The following is a 22,361-nucleotide window of genomic DNA, read 5'->3' as shown; positions in this document are numbered from 1 at the left end:
AGGGGGTTGTAGAATTTTGGTTGCTGATCTTTTGTACAGAAAATTTTTTCCCTTTTTTTCCCCTCCCTTATGTCCCTCATTCCAGTTTAGTATTTGCCAGTGATGGAGCAGTTGGCCCAAATAATACTATGCTGTTGGAATTACAAAAAGTATGCGTTTTGTGCATCAATATTTTATATATACGGGAGTAGGGTTATTTTGTCAGAAGCGTAGCTACTACTACTATGTTCAAATTTAGAAGAAAAAACGCTGTAAGTATTCATCTGTATAACATGTTCACAAAGATTCATAATCATAAATCTTTCTTATGCCTTTTCATTGTTTGATTTTAATCCTTATAATTCCATTTGGGGACAAAAAAAAGCAGCACCTTACAAGCTCAGAGCTTCCTAGTCACTCTCTTATATTGAAACAGATACATATCAATGAAGAAAGCTTCTTACTTTTTTCCTTCTTTTTTTTTTTCTTTTTCCTTTTACTGGTATGATTTACAGAACCAGTTAAAAAATTGGCCAATCAGAACAGTTAAAAAGGCTATATACACTCGTACTCACCAGCCTCACGGTTTACATACGAGAAAAAACTGTAAACTTTTAGCTCCTATTTGATTCTCATGCACTTCAATAGGACATCTGCAAGGTTCTTGTACATGTGGTGCTTCAAGTACATCCTCTCCACCTTCCTCCTCCCGCTAATCGCCATCTGTTTCCTCATTGTTGGGTTTTTAAGCAACAATTGGATATTCTGAGCAAGGACTTGAGCACCATGATGCCCGATTGGATGAAGAAGACCTGTTACATTGTGATCGACAATCTCCTTTGTCCCCCCAGCATCTGTTCCAAGAACCTGCACCCAAAGACAAATTTGGTTACTAAATCCTACCTTTTGTTCTTGGTTGGATTTTCAATTAGTAGATCTGATGGTTAACTAGACAACTGAGAATCATGTGTTCTGATGAGTTCTTGACTTCATACCAACTTAATAATCAAAAGTTCTTACCAATGAAGTCACCTGATGAATTTTCTTATGCTTCTGTTGCAAATATTTCTTACAATAGCTAAAAATAGATAGAAGGCAAATATGTAAACCTAGGAAAATGAGTGGCTTTCCTATTCTCAGTGGGTTAAGAAAGCTATTTTGGTAAGCGATGGGATGACATGAGGAAACACCACTTTCTATTGGAACTAGTTGAATCTTTAATTGATCATGAAGCATCTCACTGTACAAACCCTAACCTGGTAATGTTTTGTAGTAAGCTACAGAGTGGGAGTAGAGATCCAGACCTACCAAATGAAGAAATGGTTACCCTAATGAACTCTTTAATGGAAAAGGGCTTTTCTAGCATCAACCACGGGGGATTACCTAGTTTGAAACTGAAAGGTGATCCTAAGGGCAAGGGTGATATAACTTCGTGTGCATATCTGCATATAAATACATGTCAGACATACCAAAGGATGGTTGAGGGAAACTAATATTTCCTGCAATTATCTAACATGCACTTCAGTAAAATCTAGAGTTTTTGGTGTAGATGCCTGCTAAGCAGCGAAGTCTGCAATTGCTAAGGCCACTATCTTGGTTTCAGGGCCAGACTACCACCAATTTATCAAGGAGAGGAAGGGGGCGCCTTGAAAAATAGAATGGCTAACCTGGTGCAACATGTCAAAATGTTTAACCAGGGAAAAGATGGTAGGTCCCTTAGAAATAAGAAAGTTTTCAAAAAACATGAATGTATGTACGTTAGTTTTAGAGATACTCCTTGATGTAATAGTATCTCCTTGAAGTGGCTTTGTGTGCTTATATGGGTTTCCTAAATTTCTCTAGAAATAGTTCCAGTCAATGGTGAAATAAAAAGAGTGTTAATTGAGATGGTATTTTGAATAAGGCTATGGTTGGCACCTGTGATCAGAAGTAGCCTGTTGCAGGTCAGAGGCTCTGAAGGAAGGGAAGACAGGAAGGAAAAGGAGGTGAGGCAAGACTTTGATGAGTGATGGTGATAGTGTGATACAATCCCTCTAGAGTGCTTTTTCAGATTTTTACAACCTTTTGACGGTTCAAGCATATGCTGAAGTTGGTTGCCACCATGTTCATGAATAATTTTGTCCAGCAACATTAAAAAATAACCAAACAACTAATCATAAATACAAGAAAGAATAAAAGACGTGTATGGTTCCCAATTTATGTTTGTGAGGCAGAATATCAAGCATTATACTAAGGCACATGAGATGATTACTTGAAAGCTTTTCAGCAATATTAACTTTCAAGGCAGCAAGTGACCATGTCATGTAATACCAGAAATTTGAGCTACAGCAAGTAAGCTTAAGCTGGTGGTCAAACATGAGCTAGTGATGAGCAGATGATGAGGAGATAATAATCACTAACTTAGGGGGATTGAAATGTGAATTGGCATAGTGAATTTATCGTACAAGGGCAATCAGGGGAAACAGCCAGGGCGGCTCAGTCCGGTTAATAAACTTTGGTATAAAATTAGCTAAACTGCTTCAATAGAAGAAAAAAGAGACAAGTTTATATGATAGCCATACTGGAAGGCCAAATGCCATTGCTTCAATCGTCACTCTTCCGAATGTTTCTCCAAGCCCCTGTACACCAGTTGACAAGTACTTAAATATTTACTCGATAAACTTACGTAATTGTAAGAACTGAAGACATTAGAAATCATGGGAAGATGATAATGGGACATGGAACATAGACAAATACCTGAAGATTTTATACTTGGTTGAATCAATTATATTACTTTTCTTCAAAATTTAACATTTCCACTCTCAGATTCTCAAATTTTATTTTCAGTTTTCATAGATAAACAAGAAAATTCTACAGATATTACATGACAGTATTATCAGTAATGTGCTGGGAGTACCATGAATCTGCAGGGTTCATAGTTTTCCCAATATGGGAAAACGATTCCATGACCATTATCAATCAATTTAAAATCCAAACAGAACCTTCCCTAGGATATATGATATTCTGTAACCTTACAATTATGAGTTTCATACACGCTCACATATTGGATCAAAAAGATCGAATGGTGCAGATCCTTGTCGTACAAATCAAGAAGGGTTATTTTCTGATTGCTTTTTGTCTAGAAAATTCTAGTAAGATCTATCACAATTTTAGCTCCCTCTTTGCAAGCTTCCTACAACAAACACTAAAGCTCTGCTCCAGATAGAAAACCATTAGAGTGTCCAATGATCTGATAGGTTTGTATTTAACATGCACCTTTTCAGTGAAGGTTTTAACTGAGGTATACACATTTTGCTTCTTGTTTGCAACTTCCTTTTTTATAGATAACCTTAAAAATAGCAAGAGTTTGAGGCTTAGAATTCAACAACAGAAAAGGCTGAAACCTACATATCCAACCAAAACATTTGGCTATCGAATAAGGTCCCAAGTACAAGGGACCCCTGGAACCCCCTCTCAAGCCAAATTTTCAAACTAGTGATAGGTCTAGTGAAGAGATGCTTCAATTAGTCCATCAAAGGACCCTACTGTAACAATATGAAAATACCAAGCTTTTGGGAACCTCTGGTACTATTTGTATTATTGTGCAAGGAAGATTTTCAGAACAAATGGGGATATCTTGTCACCAAAATGGTGAAGTGAGAAGTTGTAACCTTCTTTTGATTTCTTTGTCTTATCCCCAAAAGTTATTTAATGTGGGGGTAAAAAAATGTTTTCAAAATAATTTGAAAGTGAATTGTCATTATGTTATTATTAAAATCTGCAAATTTTCGAGTAGACATGTGAAATTACAGGATTCACCCTCATTGCAAAAAATGTTTGTTATACTAAAAGTGAAAAAAAAGTAAGGTTATGTTTTTTTTTCCTCGCCAACCTCAGTTACAACAATGTTTTCCCTATATATATAAGACCAATCCACCTTTTATGAAGTTGGATTGACGTCACCCATTGTATAACCAATCCTAGTCAATATATATCTCAAGTTGGATAGTCATCATCAGTTATTTAACTACACCCTGCAATCAGAAACATAACCCAATGTCTGATTCCGAAGACAACAATGCTTTTCATGTAAATGCAATAAGAAAGAATTGTCAAACTGGGAATATATATTAACACCAAGTGAGTTGAAAATGAGGAAGACATGATCACCTGGGAGTTTATAATGTAAACATCTGCTGCAGCATAGAGTGAGGCAACACGTGTAGTTGCTGGAGTCCATAACACTGACTTTGACAGATTTGAGTGTTGAGACAAGAATCTGAGCATACCTTTGACATAAGGCACTTTATTACTCTTGGATCCAACAGAACCAATTAAAACTTTAAGATTCTGCTTTTTAGTCCCCTCTTTGTCAGACAAAAGTTTCCTCATTTTGACATCACTGTCAGAGGTTGAAGCATTCGTGTCATTGGTGGGCATGAGGAGAATCTGTAACTTCAAGTCTTTCTGCTCAGCTTCCTTTAAAGTAAGAGTAGATTTGTCAAAACTGTATAATTCATTGGAGGATTCGTTAATCTGGTGCTTATGTTGAAACAAAGCTCTTGAAGGTTTCTTTATAGGCAAGGAAGAATAATCTTGGCCTATTTTTATCAAATCAATGCTTTCCGACTCTACCAGAGAAAGGTCTAGTCCAACCACCAATCTGGCTGATTCAAGGAGCAATAGTTGGCCCTTTCCAGGGTTGATGCTACTAAGAGACATCACAAGCATATCATTATCTGTTAATCCCATCCCCTTTCTAATTGCATCTCTTAGAAGCTGCCTTTTCTCCATCATCTTTTCAATGGTGGAAGATGGTGTATTTAGGGAGCAAGGAAGGCCTGCCACAAAGGCCAGTTCATCATTTACAGAAAGTGGAACCAAAGCAAGCTGAGACTTCAGCTTAATGCCTTCTTCCTCACTCCATGCTAGCCATTGTTTAGACTGTAATTCAGAAAGAAACATCAACATTTTTACTTGATTGAGCATTAGCTTTGATCGATCAAAGTACTCCCGCCGATTCTCCATGATCCACCAAACAATTTGATTTGATCCAGCAGGAAATCGTGTGAGGTATTGCTCTGAAACAAAATGTTGATTTCAATTCAAGTTAAATCACAATAAAGTAGACCAAAGAATTATGATCTAATTTTACTCTTAGGGTCCATCTGATTGGATGTATAATTTTACTTACAAAACATTCTAAGAAGAAAATACCAATACCAGAACAGAAAATAGTAAACTTTATACTGAACCCAGAGGCATTTGAATTCCAGACTTCTGCTTCCAATTAGAAGCATAAATTGTAACAGGAAATAAAAAGGTCACATATGGTTTCAATTACAAAGGACTAAAGAGATCCATGCCCTTTGCATGCTTCCACAACTGTATACTATGGTATTTGAATCAATATAAACAGGGTGGGATTCACATTTCAGGCAGAACAGAAACTATAGTTCAATGCTTGCTATAAAGAAACACAGATAAATAGACTTAGCAATGCATCTACGATAGATAAAAAACCATTATCAAGATTGGGGAAATTGGAATACAACTGTACATACTTAATAATGAGCCATAAAAAATATTAGCATCTTTAAATTTGACTAAACAAGCCTAAACGTTGGCATGTGGGATATCACAATATCACATGGAGGTTTGGAAAACCATATAAGGTAACACCATTCAGAAGCAGGCACCTCTTCCAAGATGAAGTACAAGATAAGATGATATATGCTAACTAACAAATTAAATTGCCAGCAAATCAAGAATTTGCTGCATCGCAAAAATATAGTTAAGTGTACAGTATGACAATCTGGTTATTAGTTCCTTTTATGGATTAAATAGAGCGGCCCATAACTTGTTATGCAAATAGCAGTGACAGTAAGTGTTCTAGTGTTTCAAGAATAATAGCCCAAACAAATTCTTTTTAATATCTGAAATGACTGATACCAGTCATTTCAGCTTTACCCCTACAATAACTTGATAGATAAATTTTCAGGGCAAGAAAATAATAATCAATCATGGATTTATCATAAACTCAGATTCCAATGCAATTTAATTATACTGCAAACACCAAAAATAGCAACAAAGTACTTTTGGAATCAGGAATCAGGATTACAGAAAACACATTGCAAGTTGTAATTTAAGTCAAAGTTAGAAACTGTTGGGAAGGGATTTCTCACCGATCCACGATGCACATACAGCAGATCCTGCAATGATAAGATCAGCCCTCATAGCAGTTTTGTAGCTCAGCTCTGTCTTGTCCTCAAGCACTTTGATCCTTCGCCTAGCAAGCTCTGCCATCAATCCACCCTTCTTATTAAGAACCACAGAAGACACTGTGGCTCCACAGCTCATAAGCTCGGTGGCCAATTCCATCATTGAAAGTGGAGCCCCTGTCACTGAAAGCTCGTGGAATATCAACACAAATTTTCTAGACCAGACGAGTTGCACTAACGCTCCCTTCCGATCACAGGTACCTCTTCGCTTTTCAGGGCTCCATCCCAATACTCTATCCTCTGTCGACTCAAAGGGACCAACTAACAAACCAAATGAAGTATTTCTTCTAGGAATTTCCACTTCCCACTCTTCCAAGCTGCTGTTTCGACCTTCAACAACACTCTTTTGTCTTCCACTTGTCTTACCACGTGACCTTCTCTCCACAGTTGATCTCTTTCTCTTCCTTCTATGGGGTGGAAGGTGATCCCCATTTTTGGCCAAAGATAAATCCAGTCTTTTAAATTGTGATACATTTTGTATTTCTTCTTTATTCTCAGTAGAAGCATTTTCAACTGCCGTAGAATCTCTGTTTGTAATCAATTGTGGTTGATGATCCTGTTCCATGTTGTAAATACCACCTGGTTTACTTCCATAACCTATCAGCTCTTCCTTGTTATCACCATGAGCCCATCTGGACTGAACATGAAACCCTAGATAGGCCCAGAGAGCTATTAAGAATAACCATAACAGCAAACGGTTACTTGCTATCCACCGTAAACACCCTCCACTGCTTCGAGCTTCTCTTCGAGGAGTTCGACTGGAATGTAATCTTCTAAACGAAGGAGAACCCCTAGGAGTTGATCTCCCTGAAAACGAAGATTTCAAGTTCCCGCTTTGACGTAGAGATGTCTGCCTAACAACATTTCCTTGAAAATCTCTATCGTCACTTTCCTCCATGAATTCTTTCCACTTATACAAGAAAACTCTAACTACCCAAATTCCTTATCCAATTCAGAAGATTTTGATTAAGTAACCAAGAATTGTTGCACAACCAAAGCAAGAACCCCGTGTGACAGTTTACAGTTCCGCAATCGGTAGACCTATATGCAGCAAGAAATCAAACAATCTTTCACATTCTTGAATACAGAATTTCTAAAACTTCTGAGCTGCGTTAACGAATTCAAGAATGCTATATTAAGGGAAAAGTCAACCAGAGCTACTCACTATAAGTTTCTTCACGATCAATTGTACAACAAGAGAGAAGATAACAGATGTTTCGCATCCTTGATTGCAGAACAGTGGAGAGATTATGAAAATACAGAAGAAAAAAAAAAAACATCAATTAAGTAGACGATCATGCAAGAAACCTAGTTTCTCTCGGACAGAGATTGAGAGAGAGAGAGAGAGAGAATTTTCAGAGTCAGACTTGAGCAAGGTTTCAAATTTAAAAAAAAGGCGTCGCACCTACGACTAACTGCTCCTAGGGGTGCTGTTTCTTTGTGCATTCGATTGGAATACCTAAACTTTTAAATTAGAATTGAATCTTTCTGGTACCAATCAGACGGTGAGAAGAACCCTATCTCACCTCGAGAATATCACGAATTGGTTATCTCTGTCTCATTGTATCATTGTACCCCAACTGATTCTGGCGGCAACGTAAATCTCTTTTAGTACCAATCACATGGTGGAAAAGAATCCATTTCCCCTTGATTGGTACTAAAACAGATTGAAATAAGCACATGCACACCGTACATTCCCCTGCATCTGGGCGCAGGGCAGCACATCGCCCAAGTAATGTTCTTTTTCCCTATAAATTAGATAAGAGGGGGGGGGGGGGAACTCATGTGAGTGTTAGCATAGGTCACACTCCCAAATAGGAGGGGGGGAAGAGGAGAGAGAACTCATGTGAGTGTTAGCATAGGTCACACTCCCAAATAGAGTTCTTTTTCCCTTATATTATATACACACACTCTCTCACCGGTATGTTTATTTATATATTATATATGTAATAATTCTATCAAAAAAAAAAAAACTACGTAATTTATATTATAAATAATCTCTCCCACCAATATAAGAAAAAGAACGTCACTTGATCACGTGGCTCCTACGCCTAGACATAGAAGCACACAAAATTACAGCCTAACCCCTCTTGAAATAAAAAATCATATCAGTGTTGATACCATTGTGTGTGCTCTCATTGGCCCACATGCTCGTACAAGGGCTACATGACCAAACAAAGATCTCTTGTCCATGTAATATATTCCATGGGAAAGGGTTCTCTGAGCAATGACAAAGGTACACTACACCCTCTCATATTGTTTTGTTTTTTAAATCACTGTTTCTTTCATTAATATGATAATGAAAGTGAAGAAAAGCAATGTATGCCTTAGGCTCATAGACCCTTTCTCAATATTACATACTCTCTCTCACCTTCATGCTTTTACATATTATCTATATTATAGTATTAGACAAACTCTCAATTTATTATATTACAGTATACATTCACTTATATAACCAGTTTAAATGGTAGAAATCTTCACTAACCGTTTATTAAACGGTTCAATCTGGTTTCGAGAAATCGTTTCGGTTTCGTTTTTGTATTATGACCTACCCTGCAGTGGCAGAACCCTTGTGCATTGGGTAACCCTTAGGTCCCAAGGAGATTTGAACTCATAACTCTTACTTGTGAGGTGTTAGTCTTTACCAACTGAGATGCGCATTGGTTAATGAAAATTATAGTATTTCTACTTACTACTACCTCCCAATGTTTTCTAGCTAGTATTTTTAGGTCGGCTCATTGGAATTGGATCACTGGGCCTAAAGGCCCAAAACGATTTGGATCATTTTAAAATCTGTTCTGTCGCGCAACTCGCAAGAAGCTGAAAATGGTCAATCGAGTAAAATAATAGTATTTATTACTGTATGGGCTTTTCTGAGATAATCAGCCTGACAGGCCCAAATGCCTACAAGCCCAGGACATTAGGCTTTGGGATGGGCTAAAAAAAGCCCAAACTTAATCTAACCCATTGTTACGAAGCCTAAGTTTCCAGACTTACTTGGCAAAGTTGAAGGGTCTGTGGCTCTGGCCACGCTCTATCCACCTAATGACATTCGCTATATTTAAAACTAGAAAGAATGCTGCTGGTCGAGTGGATCTTGCGCCTAGACATAAGAGCACGTGAAATTATCGTACCCACTCGTAAAATAAAAAGTTCCATCTATGTTGATGCTTGTACGTACGCCCCACTCCTGACAACGATCTCTTGCCCATTTTTTAAATAGGACAAGGGGAGGGTTTTCATCAACAACGCATAAGAGGTGGGAGGGTTATGATGCGTCAAATAGTCCATTGTCCCATCCCACAATTGGTTTTGACCGTGCTTGACCGTGCACCAAACCTTTAGGACAACTGGAAACTTATTTTAGATAGGGTTGATAAACGGATAGCCTTGTGCCTGATCTTAGTTGACTACTACCCTCAATCTCTATGAGAGGGGGTTCTCTAAGCAAGCAACACAAGAAAGCACACGAATGAGGTGTGACAAAATGGTATACTTAGAAAGGCTTCAAGGTCATTTCATGTGAGAACTAGAGAGCTAGACATAGATGTGCTAGTGTACCTTGCCCTCATAGTTTAGAGAAATTATGACCGAGGGAGACGGTTGAGCACGCTATTGGTTTTCCTGGACCTAGCAATTGTACCCAAAGGGTGGATGGGGAGGGTAAGGGGTCATTTCCATAGGGGTTTGGGAGAGAGACAGATGTAGGCTGGGCACAGTGTCGGCATGCCCAGCCTTTGGCCTACTACTAATCTCTATCATGTTCAAAAATTTTGGGGCCACTCATTCAGAATCTTTTATCATATTTACCAATTTGTTAGTAACACAAAAAAGATCATGAAATTTTAATAGGAACTGGTTTTCATTCACAGTTGTGTACATGAAACATGGTCGACTCAGTTTGATCGTCTGGAAAATAGAGAGAAGGAAAGTGAAATCAAATCAATGCGAAAATGAAAAGTTTTGTAATAATTATTACCTCACATGGTGGAATAATTAATTCTAAAACACACTAAATTTTATAATTAAATTTATATTTAATTTGCAATAAAATTCCTTTAATCTGAAAATTAAAAATTAGATATATTGAACACAATTTTTCTTCATCTATGGCGAAGCGAGAATCTTCTTATCATGGAGCTCTGACTCTTTGATCATATAAAAAAGTATTTTCGATCATGCACAATTGGGGATCCGAATTAACGTTGACACATGAGTCCAATCACAAGACCACATCACTAGTAGTCTGGTGAAGGAATTCTATACCTTATTTTTTTGAACGATTTTATCCTTCCTTGTAGTAATACCACTGCTATGGTATCAAAATCGTATCAGTATCAAGTAGTATTGATACAAATACGATCTATACCGATACCGATACCAATACCTTGAACCGTATGTGAGAAGAGAGTACATTTTGTCCCTGCTTCTAGGCTTTGATAATCACAAACAAGAATCACATCAAGAATTCACAGTTCTAGATTCCAAAACCAAATGGACTAAAACCAGCTACAACACACTGATGGAATGAAACCCTAAAACCTAAGGCAATCCCTACAACAACCCTACACAAACTAGCCAATACTACCTCTCTCTCTCTATTGTGTTCATTAAAGATTCTTATCTTCAGAATCAAAACCAAAGACCCTATCAAGAACATCAAGGAACAGCTGATGGGCTGTAAGTTGAGGGAAATGCCCATCAGCTTCCATGATCTCCAAGGTTGTCTTCCCTTTGATCTTCTTCTGCATGTAGTGTGCAACAGATACAGGAACGACCACATCATTGCTGGTCTGAATTATGGTGCATGGTACAACAACTTTCTCAAGAAAATCTCTCTGGTCACAGAAAAAAATGGTTTTGGCCACTGAGAGTGCCACTTCTGGCTTCATTCTTCCCAACATTTTTCCAAACTTGTCCACAGAAACATTGTCCCTTGCATCCACCACAAGCCCAGCAAAGCTTGGCACCCATTCCTTGAAGTTGGATTCCATGTTTAAAAGTAGTTGCTCCACGTCTGATTTCTCGAATCCTCCTTCATAGTCTTCTGTGTTCAAATACCTGTAAAAAATAGTTCCACATCGGATATGATAGGAATGAGTTCTACCAAAGTAAACCTTAACAAGTGGTATCAGAGCCAAGGTAAGAGTTGGATCATCCAACCTAGAACCCAACGCTATAGGCCAGGGAGCATGGTTCTAAATCTTGGATCGGATTGGCCGATATTGGCTAGATTGGATTGGTATCGATCGAGGCCAAGCCCGAGATTAGATCGATAAAACAAGGTTTGACTGGATCGTTCCTTGGATCGGCCAACTCGGTTCCTTGACTGATCCGACTGAATATTTTTTTATTTTTTAGAAGTTTGTAAGTTTTTTTGTTTATTTTTTATCCTTTTTTTTATATTATCTTGATTGATACCAAGCGATATTGATGAGATCAAAAACATCCATCAACTTTGGCTGACACATGACCCGATCCATAGAAAGACGATTTTGAACGTTTTTTGACCAATCTCAACCAATTTACATCGATCCAATCGTGATCTAAAAAGGTTTTGACAATAACCGGTAACCGGTACCGAATTCGATACTTGAATTTTGAACCTTGCCTGGGAGTGTTAGGTTTTATGTAATCTGGCTGGCCATACTTAAAAGAAGCCAGTAACTAAAAGTACCGTTCAAAAGTTAAAAGTCAAATAAATGGACCAGTGGGAGCCAGGCGTACGGTACTCCGATATGACCGATCAGGCCGGTCCAGAACCTTTTTATTAAAATACGTGTTTTTCTTTTGCCTGCCTGAAATTCTAATGCATACCAGGTCCTTAGACAAAAGATTGCTCGTATCTTGACAACTGATGGGTGACGATAGAGTTTCAGGGTCGTACCCTACGATATGATGTGATGAGACCATAAAAGCTTTTAAGCCTGGCCCCCAGAACTAAGTCTAAGAAGAAGATCTATTGGTCCGATTTCTGTACTCCCTCTATACAACCACCTAGGGTTTAAACAGACGATGTAGATCAGATCTGTTAACTCGGTCAAAACAATCAATCTACGTACACCGTCCATTTAACATACCAAGAAAATTCTGAAGAAGGGAGTCCATAGTCCATACCTGGGAGAAGCTACGAGAAGAATAAGCTTCTTGAAGAGATCTGGTCTTTTAATGGAGGCAATGCATCCAACCATACCAGACATGGAGTGACCAATAAGAACAGAGGAAGTGAAGTTCATCTCATCCATGAGAGAAATGAGGTCGTTAGCGAAGGCATCGAAAGAAGAATACTTTTCAGGATCGAAGAGGTTCAGATCATTAACGGCACCTGAAAAGCTCCAATCGAAAACCAGAACACGATAACGTTGAGCTAAGTTTGGAAGGATTTTCTCCCAAACTGATTGATCTCCTCCGTATCCATGAGCTAGAACCACAGATTCTTTCCCTGAACCAATTATTTTTGCGTTCATGGAGGTTGAGAGACTCATCTTCTTCTCCACCATGATCACTATCTTCAACAGAAGCAGAAGAAGAAGAAGGAGCAGGAGAAGGAAAAGGGAGAGAGAAAGAGAGATTTTTATGAAGTGTTTGGTAACTGGGACGAAATCTTATGCTGTTTTTCCGTTTATCTGCTTTCCTATATATAGGAAGAGATTAGAGAACATTACAAGTTCTTTAAAATTATCATTTTAAGGTAATCTCATGTTTGGTCACCGATTGGTACAACAATTACCCTTTCCTGGAAATAATTTTACAATTTGAGTGAGTGGCTTCACGCTTCACAGTCACTTGGATATTTTTAGTCCTCATTACCTTCTTCATCCATTTTCTCGGCAATTTGACTAAATAACCCCCCCATGCTCTTGGGTTGCGAAATTAAAGGAGAACTTTTAAGAGGCACAAGATCCTCGTGGATCTACTATAGTGAGGCCAAGGTTACAAAGAACTAAAAGAAGCCTTTCCTTATCTGGCTGAGTATTATGAGGACCGTTGATTATGTTCAAGGATTAAAAACCCAGAATTGAGATGCGGATCGGTCTTGACCTGTTAAAAACCCGTAATCGGGATCCAGATTAGTCTCGGTGGAATAAAAACCTAGAATTGGGATCTAGATTGGCATCAATCTGGATTAGATCAGAATCAAGGAGGAATCCATTATATTGGCCAAAATATGCCCTAACCCTAGATTTTGGGAGGGGGTTAGTTGACCCAGATAGGCTAGAATCCAGATCGTTGTTATCATCGATTGATCCAATTCTGATTCTTTAATCCTTGATTACGTTTCATGTTCGATTATTATTAATTAAATTCTATTTTAGTTCTTAGTTTGCAAACAACCGTTAGCTCGATTGGATGGAGGCTTGCCCATCGAAACGCATGCTCCCAGGAAGTCAAGGGATCGGTTTTACTGATTGAATATTTGTGCCAAAAAAAGATACCTGCACTCCCCCCCTCCCTCGGTAGTGGTAGATATCTCTTGTAGTTAGTAAAATTGAAATCTTAACACCCTAAACCCTAACTAAATAGCTTGGTAAAAAGAAATAGAAAATAAAAAAGGTCAATAAAGTCATTTAGTAAACAATAGCCAAACCAAATTTAAAACTCAATAATGGGATAAGTACATTACGGACATTACATTTATCTATTAAGTAAGGGTAATTAAGATAATTAAAGAGATTAGAAAGACAAAGGAGGGACAATAAACGACAGCCACAAGAGGATTTTGTGGAGAAGAGATGCATGGGATTATGACGTGTGTCATGTCCTCATGTGTTGTTCAGAGTTAAGGACGCAAAGTGGTGGGGACCGCTTTGTATATGTCGACGGAAGGACGGATTAACGATGAATATAAGTCCAAGAACCACCTTTTTCCACTCATTCAATGTGGGTGGGTCCCACCACGTTCCCTTATAGAAAAGGATTGCTGACGCCCAACAACAGGACACTGTACTATAAAACGCTCCAATTGACCGTAAATTTAACTAAAAAGGCAATTAATGTTCTCAACTAGTTTGATTCAGGGTAGTAGGGTGTCGATTTCTAGCCGAATCGTTCTGACAACCGAAAACCGATCGGTTCAGTTTGAACCGGAGCAAACTAACTCTTAGTGGTTTGGTTTTATGTTCTCATGGAAAGTGAAATTGATCTGGTCCAACTGAATGGATCAACCAAAACCGATAAAAAAAACGAAAGATAATCGCTAAACCAAAAAAAATCATTATTTTCATTATCTTCTTAATGCACAAATATGAAAAACTGAAATCGGACCAATAGCATTCTGATAAGATTCATTACGTAAATTGGTCCAAATCGGATCGAAATTGAAATTGACCAAAACCAACTTTTGGATTGATAGTTTGGTTTCAATTTGGCCTATTACCAACCCTACTGAAATTGCATTGAACAGACAGATTAACACCCCTAATTCAGAGTTTAAAAACTCGGATCATAATTGGTTAGGATTGATGAAAAAGCAGTTGAAATCATAGATTTGGGTATTGGTATCAGATCAGCCATATCAGTTGATTCGTATCTGATTTCTAACCCAATGTTGTTCAATTCGTATTGATATCCTCCTATCAGTATCATCGGAGATTGATACTAGTGCCGTGAACTAAAACCCTAGTTGGAATCAGCCAAACATACCATAATACTACAATTTGTACAAGAATTGGCCTAGTCGGATCAACCAGAATTGGGTTCAGCATCAACCGATCCGATCTTGGTTCTTAAGACCCTGGTTTGATTAGATTCCAATTTTCAATTATAATTGTCACCCTAACATTTGGGCGTGTGGTGATACTTTCTATGCTCTCATTGGCTTGACATGGGAGATTCCATACTCAGATATCTTGCCGATCCACGACAATTTTTTTCTTCACCTAATGTGACTTACTGAAATAAGATTCGTACGTAGGGATGTAAACGGATCGGATACGGATCGGATGTGATCGGAGCCGGATATTCCCTGGTCGAATACGGATACCTCTAAACGGATTCGGATGCGGATCGGATTCAGATTTTTGACCATCCGTTTACATCTCTGCCTTGTGTAACCCGGACCTTCCTCCCCCTAGCGGATACAATTCACTCTCAATCCATATCTCTTAGATCATGATTCTCTTTTCATCATATTCTAGAACTTATTTAATCTTCAAAAACCCTTGAAATCATTATTTACTTAATTTTTTATTATTAAGTATTCGGATTTTTTTTCGGAAGGATTTTAATCAGAGTATTCGGATTTTTTTCCGGATATCTCTAAACGAATACGGATGCCCCTAAACGAATACGGATGCGAATTCGGATTCGGATTTCGGTTATCCATTTACATCCCTATTCGTACGCCCACAAAGTGCGTGGATACTTTCTCACACCTATTCTCATTCAGATCATACTTTCTCAGACCAACACACATTCTGACCATGTGAGTCCTGCACTGACATATCTCCACACTGCCAAAATGTGAGATCCTTCCCCACTATGGTTTATATGAGGAATTGAGGACCTCACCTGGCATTAGTGAGATTTCAACTTTCAAACCTCATCTGCATTGCATGAAACCCACTTCTTGTCACCATAAGTTATAACCTTTTTTTGATTGGCCTTTGTCTTATTTTTCAAAAATATTTTAAATCAAAAGTTAAAAAAAATAAAAAGATTTACCATTATATCATTATCAAGAGTTATCATTGTCATGTGTGTTTTGTAAGTTAACATGTGAAATATTAGACCAGAATCAAATTGGTTGGAATAACATGATTCAGATCGAATTATAATCGGTTAGACCAGATTCAGATTTCAATTCTAGGTTTTAAAACCCGAACTAAACGGTTAAAAAAATTTGCTTCAAAAGTATAATAAAATCTAAAGAATTGAAAGATAATGATGTGGATGACCACCACCACGCGGCAGCAGAGATAAGGGTGGTCCAGAGAGTCTAAGCATTTCTAGAAGGGCCATTCAAGAAATCCACGACCAACAACAAACTATGGAACTAAAAACAACACAACCAATAAATGGCTAACTCTTATGGATTTTTTTTTAAAACACATAGACCATTCTAAATTTTGTTGTAGGTAATGTTCCAAGCGTACCTATCATCAATTATAGAGGTAATAGACATAGAACATGAATCTTCTTGAGATTTGAAAAGCCAAAGCAGCTCTTCTTCTCGGATTGAGCTCTTCTCCAGGGAGCTCAGCACGCCCAAGAAACATTCAATCGTTGAAATGAATCGCATATATTTTTAGACATGTACCGAGATATGTGCGCCAAAACCCAACCCTTGATGCCTCCTGAACGCTCCCAGGGCCCTGAGCTCCCGGGAGAAGAACCACATCCCTTCTTCTCTACTAAAAACCCAAATACCAACGACATAGGGTGGTGAGGTCCCCTCAAGGCTTAAACCCCACACCAAAAAACACTACCTTTATAAGAAAAAGAAAGCTGCATTGAGTGTGTGTTAGGTTGCAGCTTTTGGTATTTATGAATGGCCCATCAATTCAACTGCTTAAAAGGAATAAGTTCCTTGCTTGGCACGCTACTACTATTGACAAGGAATGCTTGAGTCACTATTTCTTTGGATGGTAAAGACTTAAAAGAGTAATAAACAAAATAGTCTCCATACAAAGAACCATTCCATCAAGAACCAGAACGTAATAAAAACATAAAGGGTGACCAAGCCAAGTTGCCAAACTTATCTTTGGCATTTATTGGCACTGCTCATTTTCAACCGATAGAAAAGGATACATGTCCATATGGATAGAGATCATAAGGGAGAGACGCAGTTCATATTTCTTAATCTGTGCCACGTGGTATGTTAACTGGCCCAGTATCGATCATATACGTGTCAAGTTTTGGGATCTAACATGGTTTTCAAAAATAGAATCGGATCTATTGAATCATTCGATTAGGTTTGGGATCGGTCGAGGCCAATCCCAAATACTCCCGTTTTAGAATGGTTGTTTTGCACTCCGTTTTTAGGGTTCAGGTAGAATTTGACTGATTTCGGCCAATTTTTGACTGATTTTGATTGATTTAGAATGGAATTAGTTGGATCTAATCTTGATCTTGATTCTAAGTTTAATAACCTTGGCTCTAATTTAATTATATAATTAACACGACATGTATTGCATATTTTTCTTTATATATGTTCTCAATATTCAAAATTTAGGCAATAAGGTGGCATAGGGATTGCATGGCTCAAAGGTGATGTAAATTACCTGTATATGATATCTTTAGGAGTAAGAGAAGCATTTTCATACAAGGAAATGCTAATTGGATGATCTCCTTGAGGCACATGGATTCAAATCATTGGATTAGAGGTGCATACAGTGTTGGGCACATATCCCCGAATGAATGAATCCCACGTGGTCATACTCTCTCCCCACAGCTCAGAGAATCTTTCTCCTATAATTTTTTAGGGAGACGGTTTCTCACCTTGCCAATGTAGGGAGGAATCTGCATGTCACACCAATAAGTGTACTAAAAAAATATCTTTCATATGGGATCTATATAATTAAAGTAAGAAAAAATAATAAAAAATAATAAAATAAATCATGTAAAAAGAAAATTGCACTCTGATGTCGTGGGAATGTTTTTTCACTCTCTTTCCTCTTGATAATTTTTTTCTTCTCCATGACCTTGTGGGCCCCTTGTTTGATGAAACTAGTTCCAACATCTTGATTGGTGTAGCATGGCAAACCCTTGCATTTTCCATATATATTGGCAGTTCTTTCATTAATCTCAATTTTTTTTATAACTACAAAATTTTTCATCCTTATTGGAGTTTGTTGTTAAGTTGTGTGGCCTTTCTCAACGCAAGACCAATATCGAAAATCCAATAGAGATGAGATTTTTTATTTAAGAGGTGGGGGGGGGGGGGGGGGGCACAGGCTGTTTTTTTTTTCTTCTCAAAATAAAAAAACAAGAGTTAAAAAACTCTAGGGCAAAAATCCATGCTCTTTTACTTTTGAATGAAATTCCTTTGAAAATTGGTCCGAAAAGGCGGCCTGACGTGCCACAATTCTGTCGGAAGAGCCGTGTTAATTTGGATTTAGACTTGTGATCTGAAAAAATCATCCTTTTAAGTGGGGGTAAGTGGCGACAATAAAAGTATGTTTTGGACTTTTGTCTTCATGAGGTTACCGTTGGATTGGAACCTTTCACCAAACCTTAAGACTCTGAGAGATACATGAAGACAAAAAAGATTCTCATCCTTCTCTTCCAAAAGCTTCCTTTGTCTACGCCGATAATTATAACCAAAAAGCAAAAAAAAGTCTTTCGGATTTGAACCTTTGAGGTATCTATCAGCAACGACTCAAGATTCTGATCTAACGGCTTTTTCTTTCAAAAGGTCAGCTTTGGCTATTTCAGATTAACATAAAAAAAAAAAACAAAAAACCAATGGAAGCACAATCCCAAAAATGAACTTTTGGCATTTTGTGTCCCAAAAGTCATAAGGTACACTCAACTTTATGAATACTAATCAATTTGCTAAATCAACATCAAACCATTTATTTCTCATTAAAAAACATCTAATCAAATGAAATCTTCAATCTTCCACTCATAATCCTAATAATCAAATCCAATCTATAAAAATTCTGTTGTCCGTTGATTCAAATAACCTCATTGTATTAATAAAAATTTGGGAAGGTAATCGTTGTCGGGCTGTGTTGTCGGTGCGTTAGCATGGGTCACTAGGGGTGGGGTTTTTCATTGATAGGATCATTTCACCCTTCTTGTGTTTGATATGATAGCCTTGCAATCTGACTCTCTAAACCATTGGAGCAAATGTTAAATTTGAAAGACTCTTTCATCCAAGGTTTGGGGTTGTCAAAATCTAACTCAAACTAATTGGACCAATTGAAATCGATCGAACAAAACCAGATTGAATCGAAATCAAACCCTTGTGGTGGTTTCAAATAGAGGTTTTGGAGATCGCTAAAAATGAATATACTAAACTGACCAAATGGGTCAATTGAAATTAGAAATCAAACCAAGTAGCATTCTTTATTCCTATTTGTTTTTTTAAAAGTAAGAGAAAGAATAATTAAAAAAATTAACGTGAGAATGTGTAGAATATCCTGCTTGCTTAGAGAATCTTTTTTCAACTTATTCAGGGTAGAAAAAATGTTGCTCAACTACATAACGTACGCTAACGCCTCCTGAATCCATCTCTATCTTCCCATAATTGGGACAGATATGTCATTTTATAAGGGAAGAGAGAGAGAATCACAACACATGGAGGTGTTGTAACATGAGAGGGTTCTTTTCTCCTTATTTTTTTGGCAAATTTTTGCGTCTTTAGAAAAACAAATTTTAAACCAACTAAGCAAGTTGGAGAAAGTCCCTAGGTTTTAAATCTTCTCATCCAAAACTAGATTTTAAATCCCTCTTTTTGTCTTGTCTGACCTTTAATCGTGGTCCTTTATTATGGTTACCAAAATTTCACCCAAGACTTCGGCCACATTTATTGGGTGAAACGTGACAATATGGGGTCAAAGTCTATAAAGGTGTGTGAATCTCTCTCTCTCTCTCTCTCTCTTACATTCACACACACATAAATTAGTCACACACGTGAGAATTGAGAGCAAGAGACGTGATGTTTATGCTTTCCCTTATTGGCCAAGCCCACCTGAAAGTGTTTGTTATGTGTTTTTTCTTTCGACAGAGAAAGAAATTTATATAAATCGAGTTTAAGACCAGAAACAGAAGAAGGGATAAGAAGGGTGGAGGGAGAATATCCCAAATAATTTGTAGATTCCTTGGTGACTTTTGGGTTTAAGTTTGTTATGTGTCCTTAGTTTGTCGTTGCAATGGTCTTTCTAAGGAGTCACTAAAGTTGGATAAGTCCATAAGCCAAGATGTGGTGGGCCACTGATGACTTGGATACGATAACGGCGAGTGTGGTAGTTGATCGTAGACCACTCGCCCCGTCTTAGACAAAGAAGAAACTCCCTTAACAAACAAGCAACTTCTGAGCCCCTAATTGAGTAAAGTGCACCCTTGTTCTTAGTGTTGGTTAGGCCTATTCAAGACCCGTCCATGTTAATTAGGGTTTAGAAAAAAGGTACTATGATATGAGTCATCATGGGGTAGAATACATGGTTCTAAAAATTGGATGAGATCGACTAATTCTGGTCGACTCGGAAGAATCAGCCAAGGTCGATTCTGATCTCCCCCCCCCCCCCCAAAAAAAAAAAATACAGCTCGAACTGATTATATATGGAAAATCCCCTAGATGCCTGAAACATACTACCGGAAGTTTGGAGCAGCGAATAGAAAATTGGTTTAAAAAATGGCAACAGATTGCTGCTTGGTCATGTAGCGGCATCATCATGGATGGATTTTTTTATTTCACTGTGGGTAGGATGGTAATTTAGTATGTTCTTGTGTCTGGGTGTAGGATCCATGTGACTTGATAGCGTTAAAAATGATATCAAAATCTTGGAGGGCAAAATCGTCCGATCAAGAACAATACAGTCGATCCGTATTAATTAATATCAGTATAGGGTTCATTGATGGGCCGGTTTCTGATGTTGGTAGGAGTCTCCTCCTAGGCTCCACCCTTTTTTAACTTTTATGTCCCTCGGTAGGACTGGAAAGGGATTTTCACCAAGAACCTAATGATGTCCATAATAGTTCGTTCAAGTCCATAACAAGGGATGTCAAAAACCAGACCGACCCAATTAAACTGATCAAAATCGACCACTTTAGAAACCATAAAAGACCAAAATCAATTGGATCGAACAAAGAGACTGACTAAAACCAACCTTTGGGGAAAAAAATCGAACAAAACCAATAAAGTTTTTGAACAAAGTTTTCTTCCACCCATAGAGGATGGTTTATCCACCAATCTAGGGTTCACAAATCCCTCCTAGGATTTTTTTATGTTCCAAAATACCCTCTCGATACCCATTCCTAGCCTCTCCCGCCTCTTTGTGAATGGGATCGTGGGTAGAAGGAAACTCGGTCCAAATTTTTTTGTCAAAAGTTTTTCTTCAATAGGAGAAAAAAATCCCTCTGCACTAATGATGTGACCATGTGATGGCACATGGGACTCATCCCCATTAACTCCCAACCCTATTAACTAAACATATGCCCATCCTCCTTCCCCATGGATGAAGGGAAACTTTATCTTATGGGGCACTGTTCTCTGTGCCGGGGTGGGTGCAATGACCACCCTGCTCCCTGCACAGGCTGCCCATGTGCCTGGGCATAGCCTGCATTACGGCACAGAGAACATTCTCCCTTATCTTATTTATACTTTTTTTTTTAATTTTTATATGAAAAAATGGAGACCCAAATCAATAATAGATTGATAGTAATTGGTTTTTATAGACAAAAACACCTTATTGGTGCTGTTTTGATCTGATCCGACCCAGTCGAGCGAAATCGATCTTCTAACACTCCAATCCAAAATCGAACCAGATCTGACAGAATCACCAGGCCTTTGGTTTTCTCGTGAGAAATAACCAGCCTTTAAGTTGACGGTTTTCACAAGTTCTTAGTGTGCCTTTTTGGATTAAAGTTTACAGGCCACACCAGTAGAAGTCACTATCTTAATGGATCGCACAAAGAGTCACGAAATTTGAGAAAAAAAAGAAAAGGAAGAAGACAAGTTTACTCAGATACTGAAGAGTATAATGAATGGAGAATTAATACTGCAACATGAATCAATTTGTTTAGTAAATATGATCCATGGTTATATCAATGGTTATCAAAATGGAGCAGAGTTCCATGCCAGGTAGCGGAGGCTTCGCGGGCAGGCAAGATCCAATGAGAGCCTCCAAACAGGTTCAAAATAAAGGGCAGAGAGGTCATTTCACAGGAGAGACGAGAGGGGGTGCAACTTTCATACTACAACATGAATCAATTTGTTAAGTAAATATGATCCATGATTATATCAATAGTTATCTAAATGGAGCAGAGTTCCCTGCCAGGTAGCGGAGGCTTCACGAGTAGGCAAGATCCAATGAGAGCCTCCAAACAGGTTCAAAATAGAGGGCAGAGAGGTCATTTCACAGGAGAGACAAGCTGCACCCCAGAGCATTGTTCAAGGAATTGGAATTGGATCAACCATTCATATCGGTATCAGCAGGGGCCAATCCAGTATCAGTA

General features: G+C 38.1%; 2 protein-coding genes across 5 annotated transcripts; both read right to left on the bottom strand.

Annotated features, from left to right (window-relative positions):
- Window positions 1-422: 422 nt before the first annotated feature.
- LOC122652623 lies at window positions 423-21,443 on the bottom strand. 4 transcript variants are annotated; one of them, XM_043846413.1, is made up of 6 exons: window positions 21,438-21,443; window positions 15,129-15,131; window positions 6,144-7,163; window positions 4,129-5,039; window positions 2,541-2,597; window positions 423-846 (listed from the first exon to the last, which is right to left on the bottom strand). In XM_043846413.1, the coding sequence occupies exons 3-6, from the start codon at window positions 7,135-7,137 to the stop codon at window positions 601-603; spliced, it is 2,208 nt and encodes a 735-aa protein (XP_043702348.1). In that variant the 5' UTR covers window positions 7,138-7,163; window positions 15,129-15,131; window positions 21,438-21,443; the 3' UTR covers window positions 423-600. The 4 variants fall into 4 exon arrangements, with proteins under 4 accessions (XP_043702348.1, XP_043702350.1, XP_043702347.1 ...); XM_043846415.1 differs by lacking the exons at window positions 15,129-15,131; window positions 21,438-21,443 and adding an exon at window positions 7,405-7,508 and having other exon boundaries at window positions 6,144-6,750; window positions 6,784-7,280; XM_043846412.1 differs by lacking the exons at window positions 15,129-15,131; window positions 21,438-21,443 and adding an exon at window positions 7,405-7,508 and having other exon boundaries at window positions 6,144-7,280.
- Window positions 10,827-13,062, bottom strand: LOC122651078 (probable esterase D14L). The gene is made up of 3 exons (XM_043844413.1): window positions 13,050-13,062; window positions 12,357-12,831; window positions 10,827-11,300 (listed from the first exon to the last, which is right to left on the bottom strand). Exons 1-3 carry the CDS (start codon window positions 13,060-13,062, stop codon window positions 10,850-10,852), a joined length of 939 nt encoding a protein of 312 aa, XP_043700348.1. The 3' UTR covers window positions 10,827-10,849.
- Window positions 21,444-22,361: the final 918 nt, after the last annotated feature.

Source organism: Telopea speciosissima, chromosome 2 (assembly GCF_018873765.1).
Source record: "Telopea speciosissima isolate NSW1024214 ecotype Mountain lineage chromosome 2, Tspe_v1, whole genome shotgun sequence".
NCBI lineage: Eukaryota > Viridiplantae > Streptophyta > Magnoliopsida > Proteales > Proteaceae > Telopea > Telopea speciosissima.
This window is presented reverse-complemented; position numbering and strand designations above follow the sequence as displayed.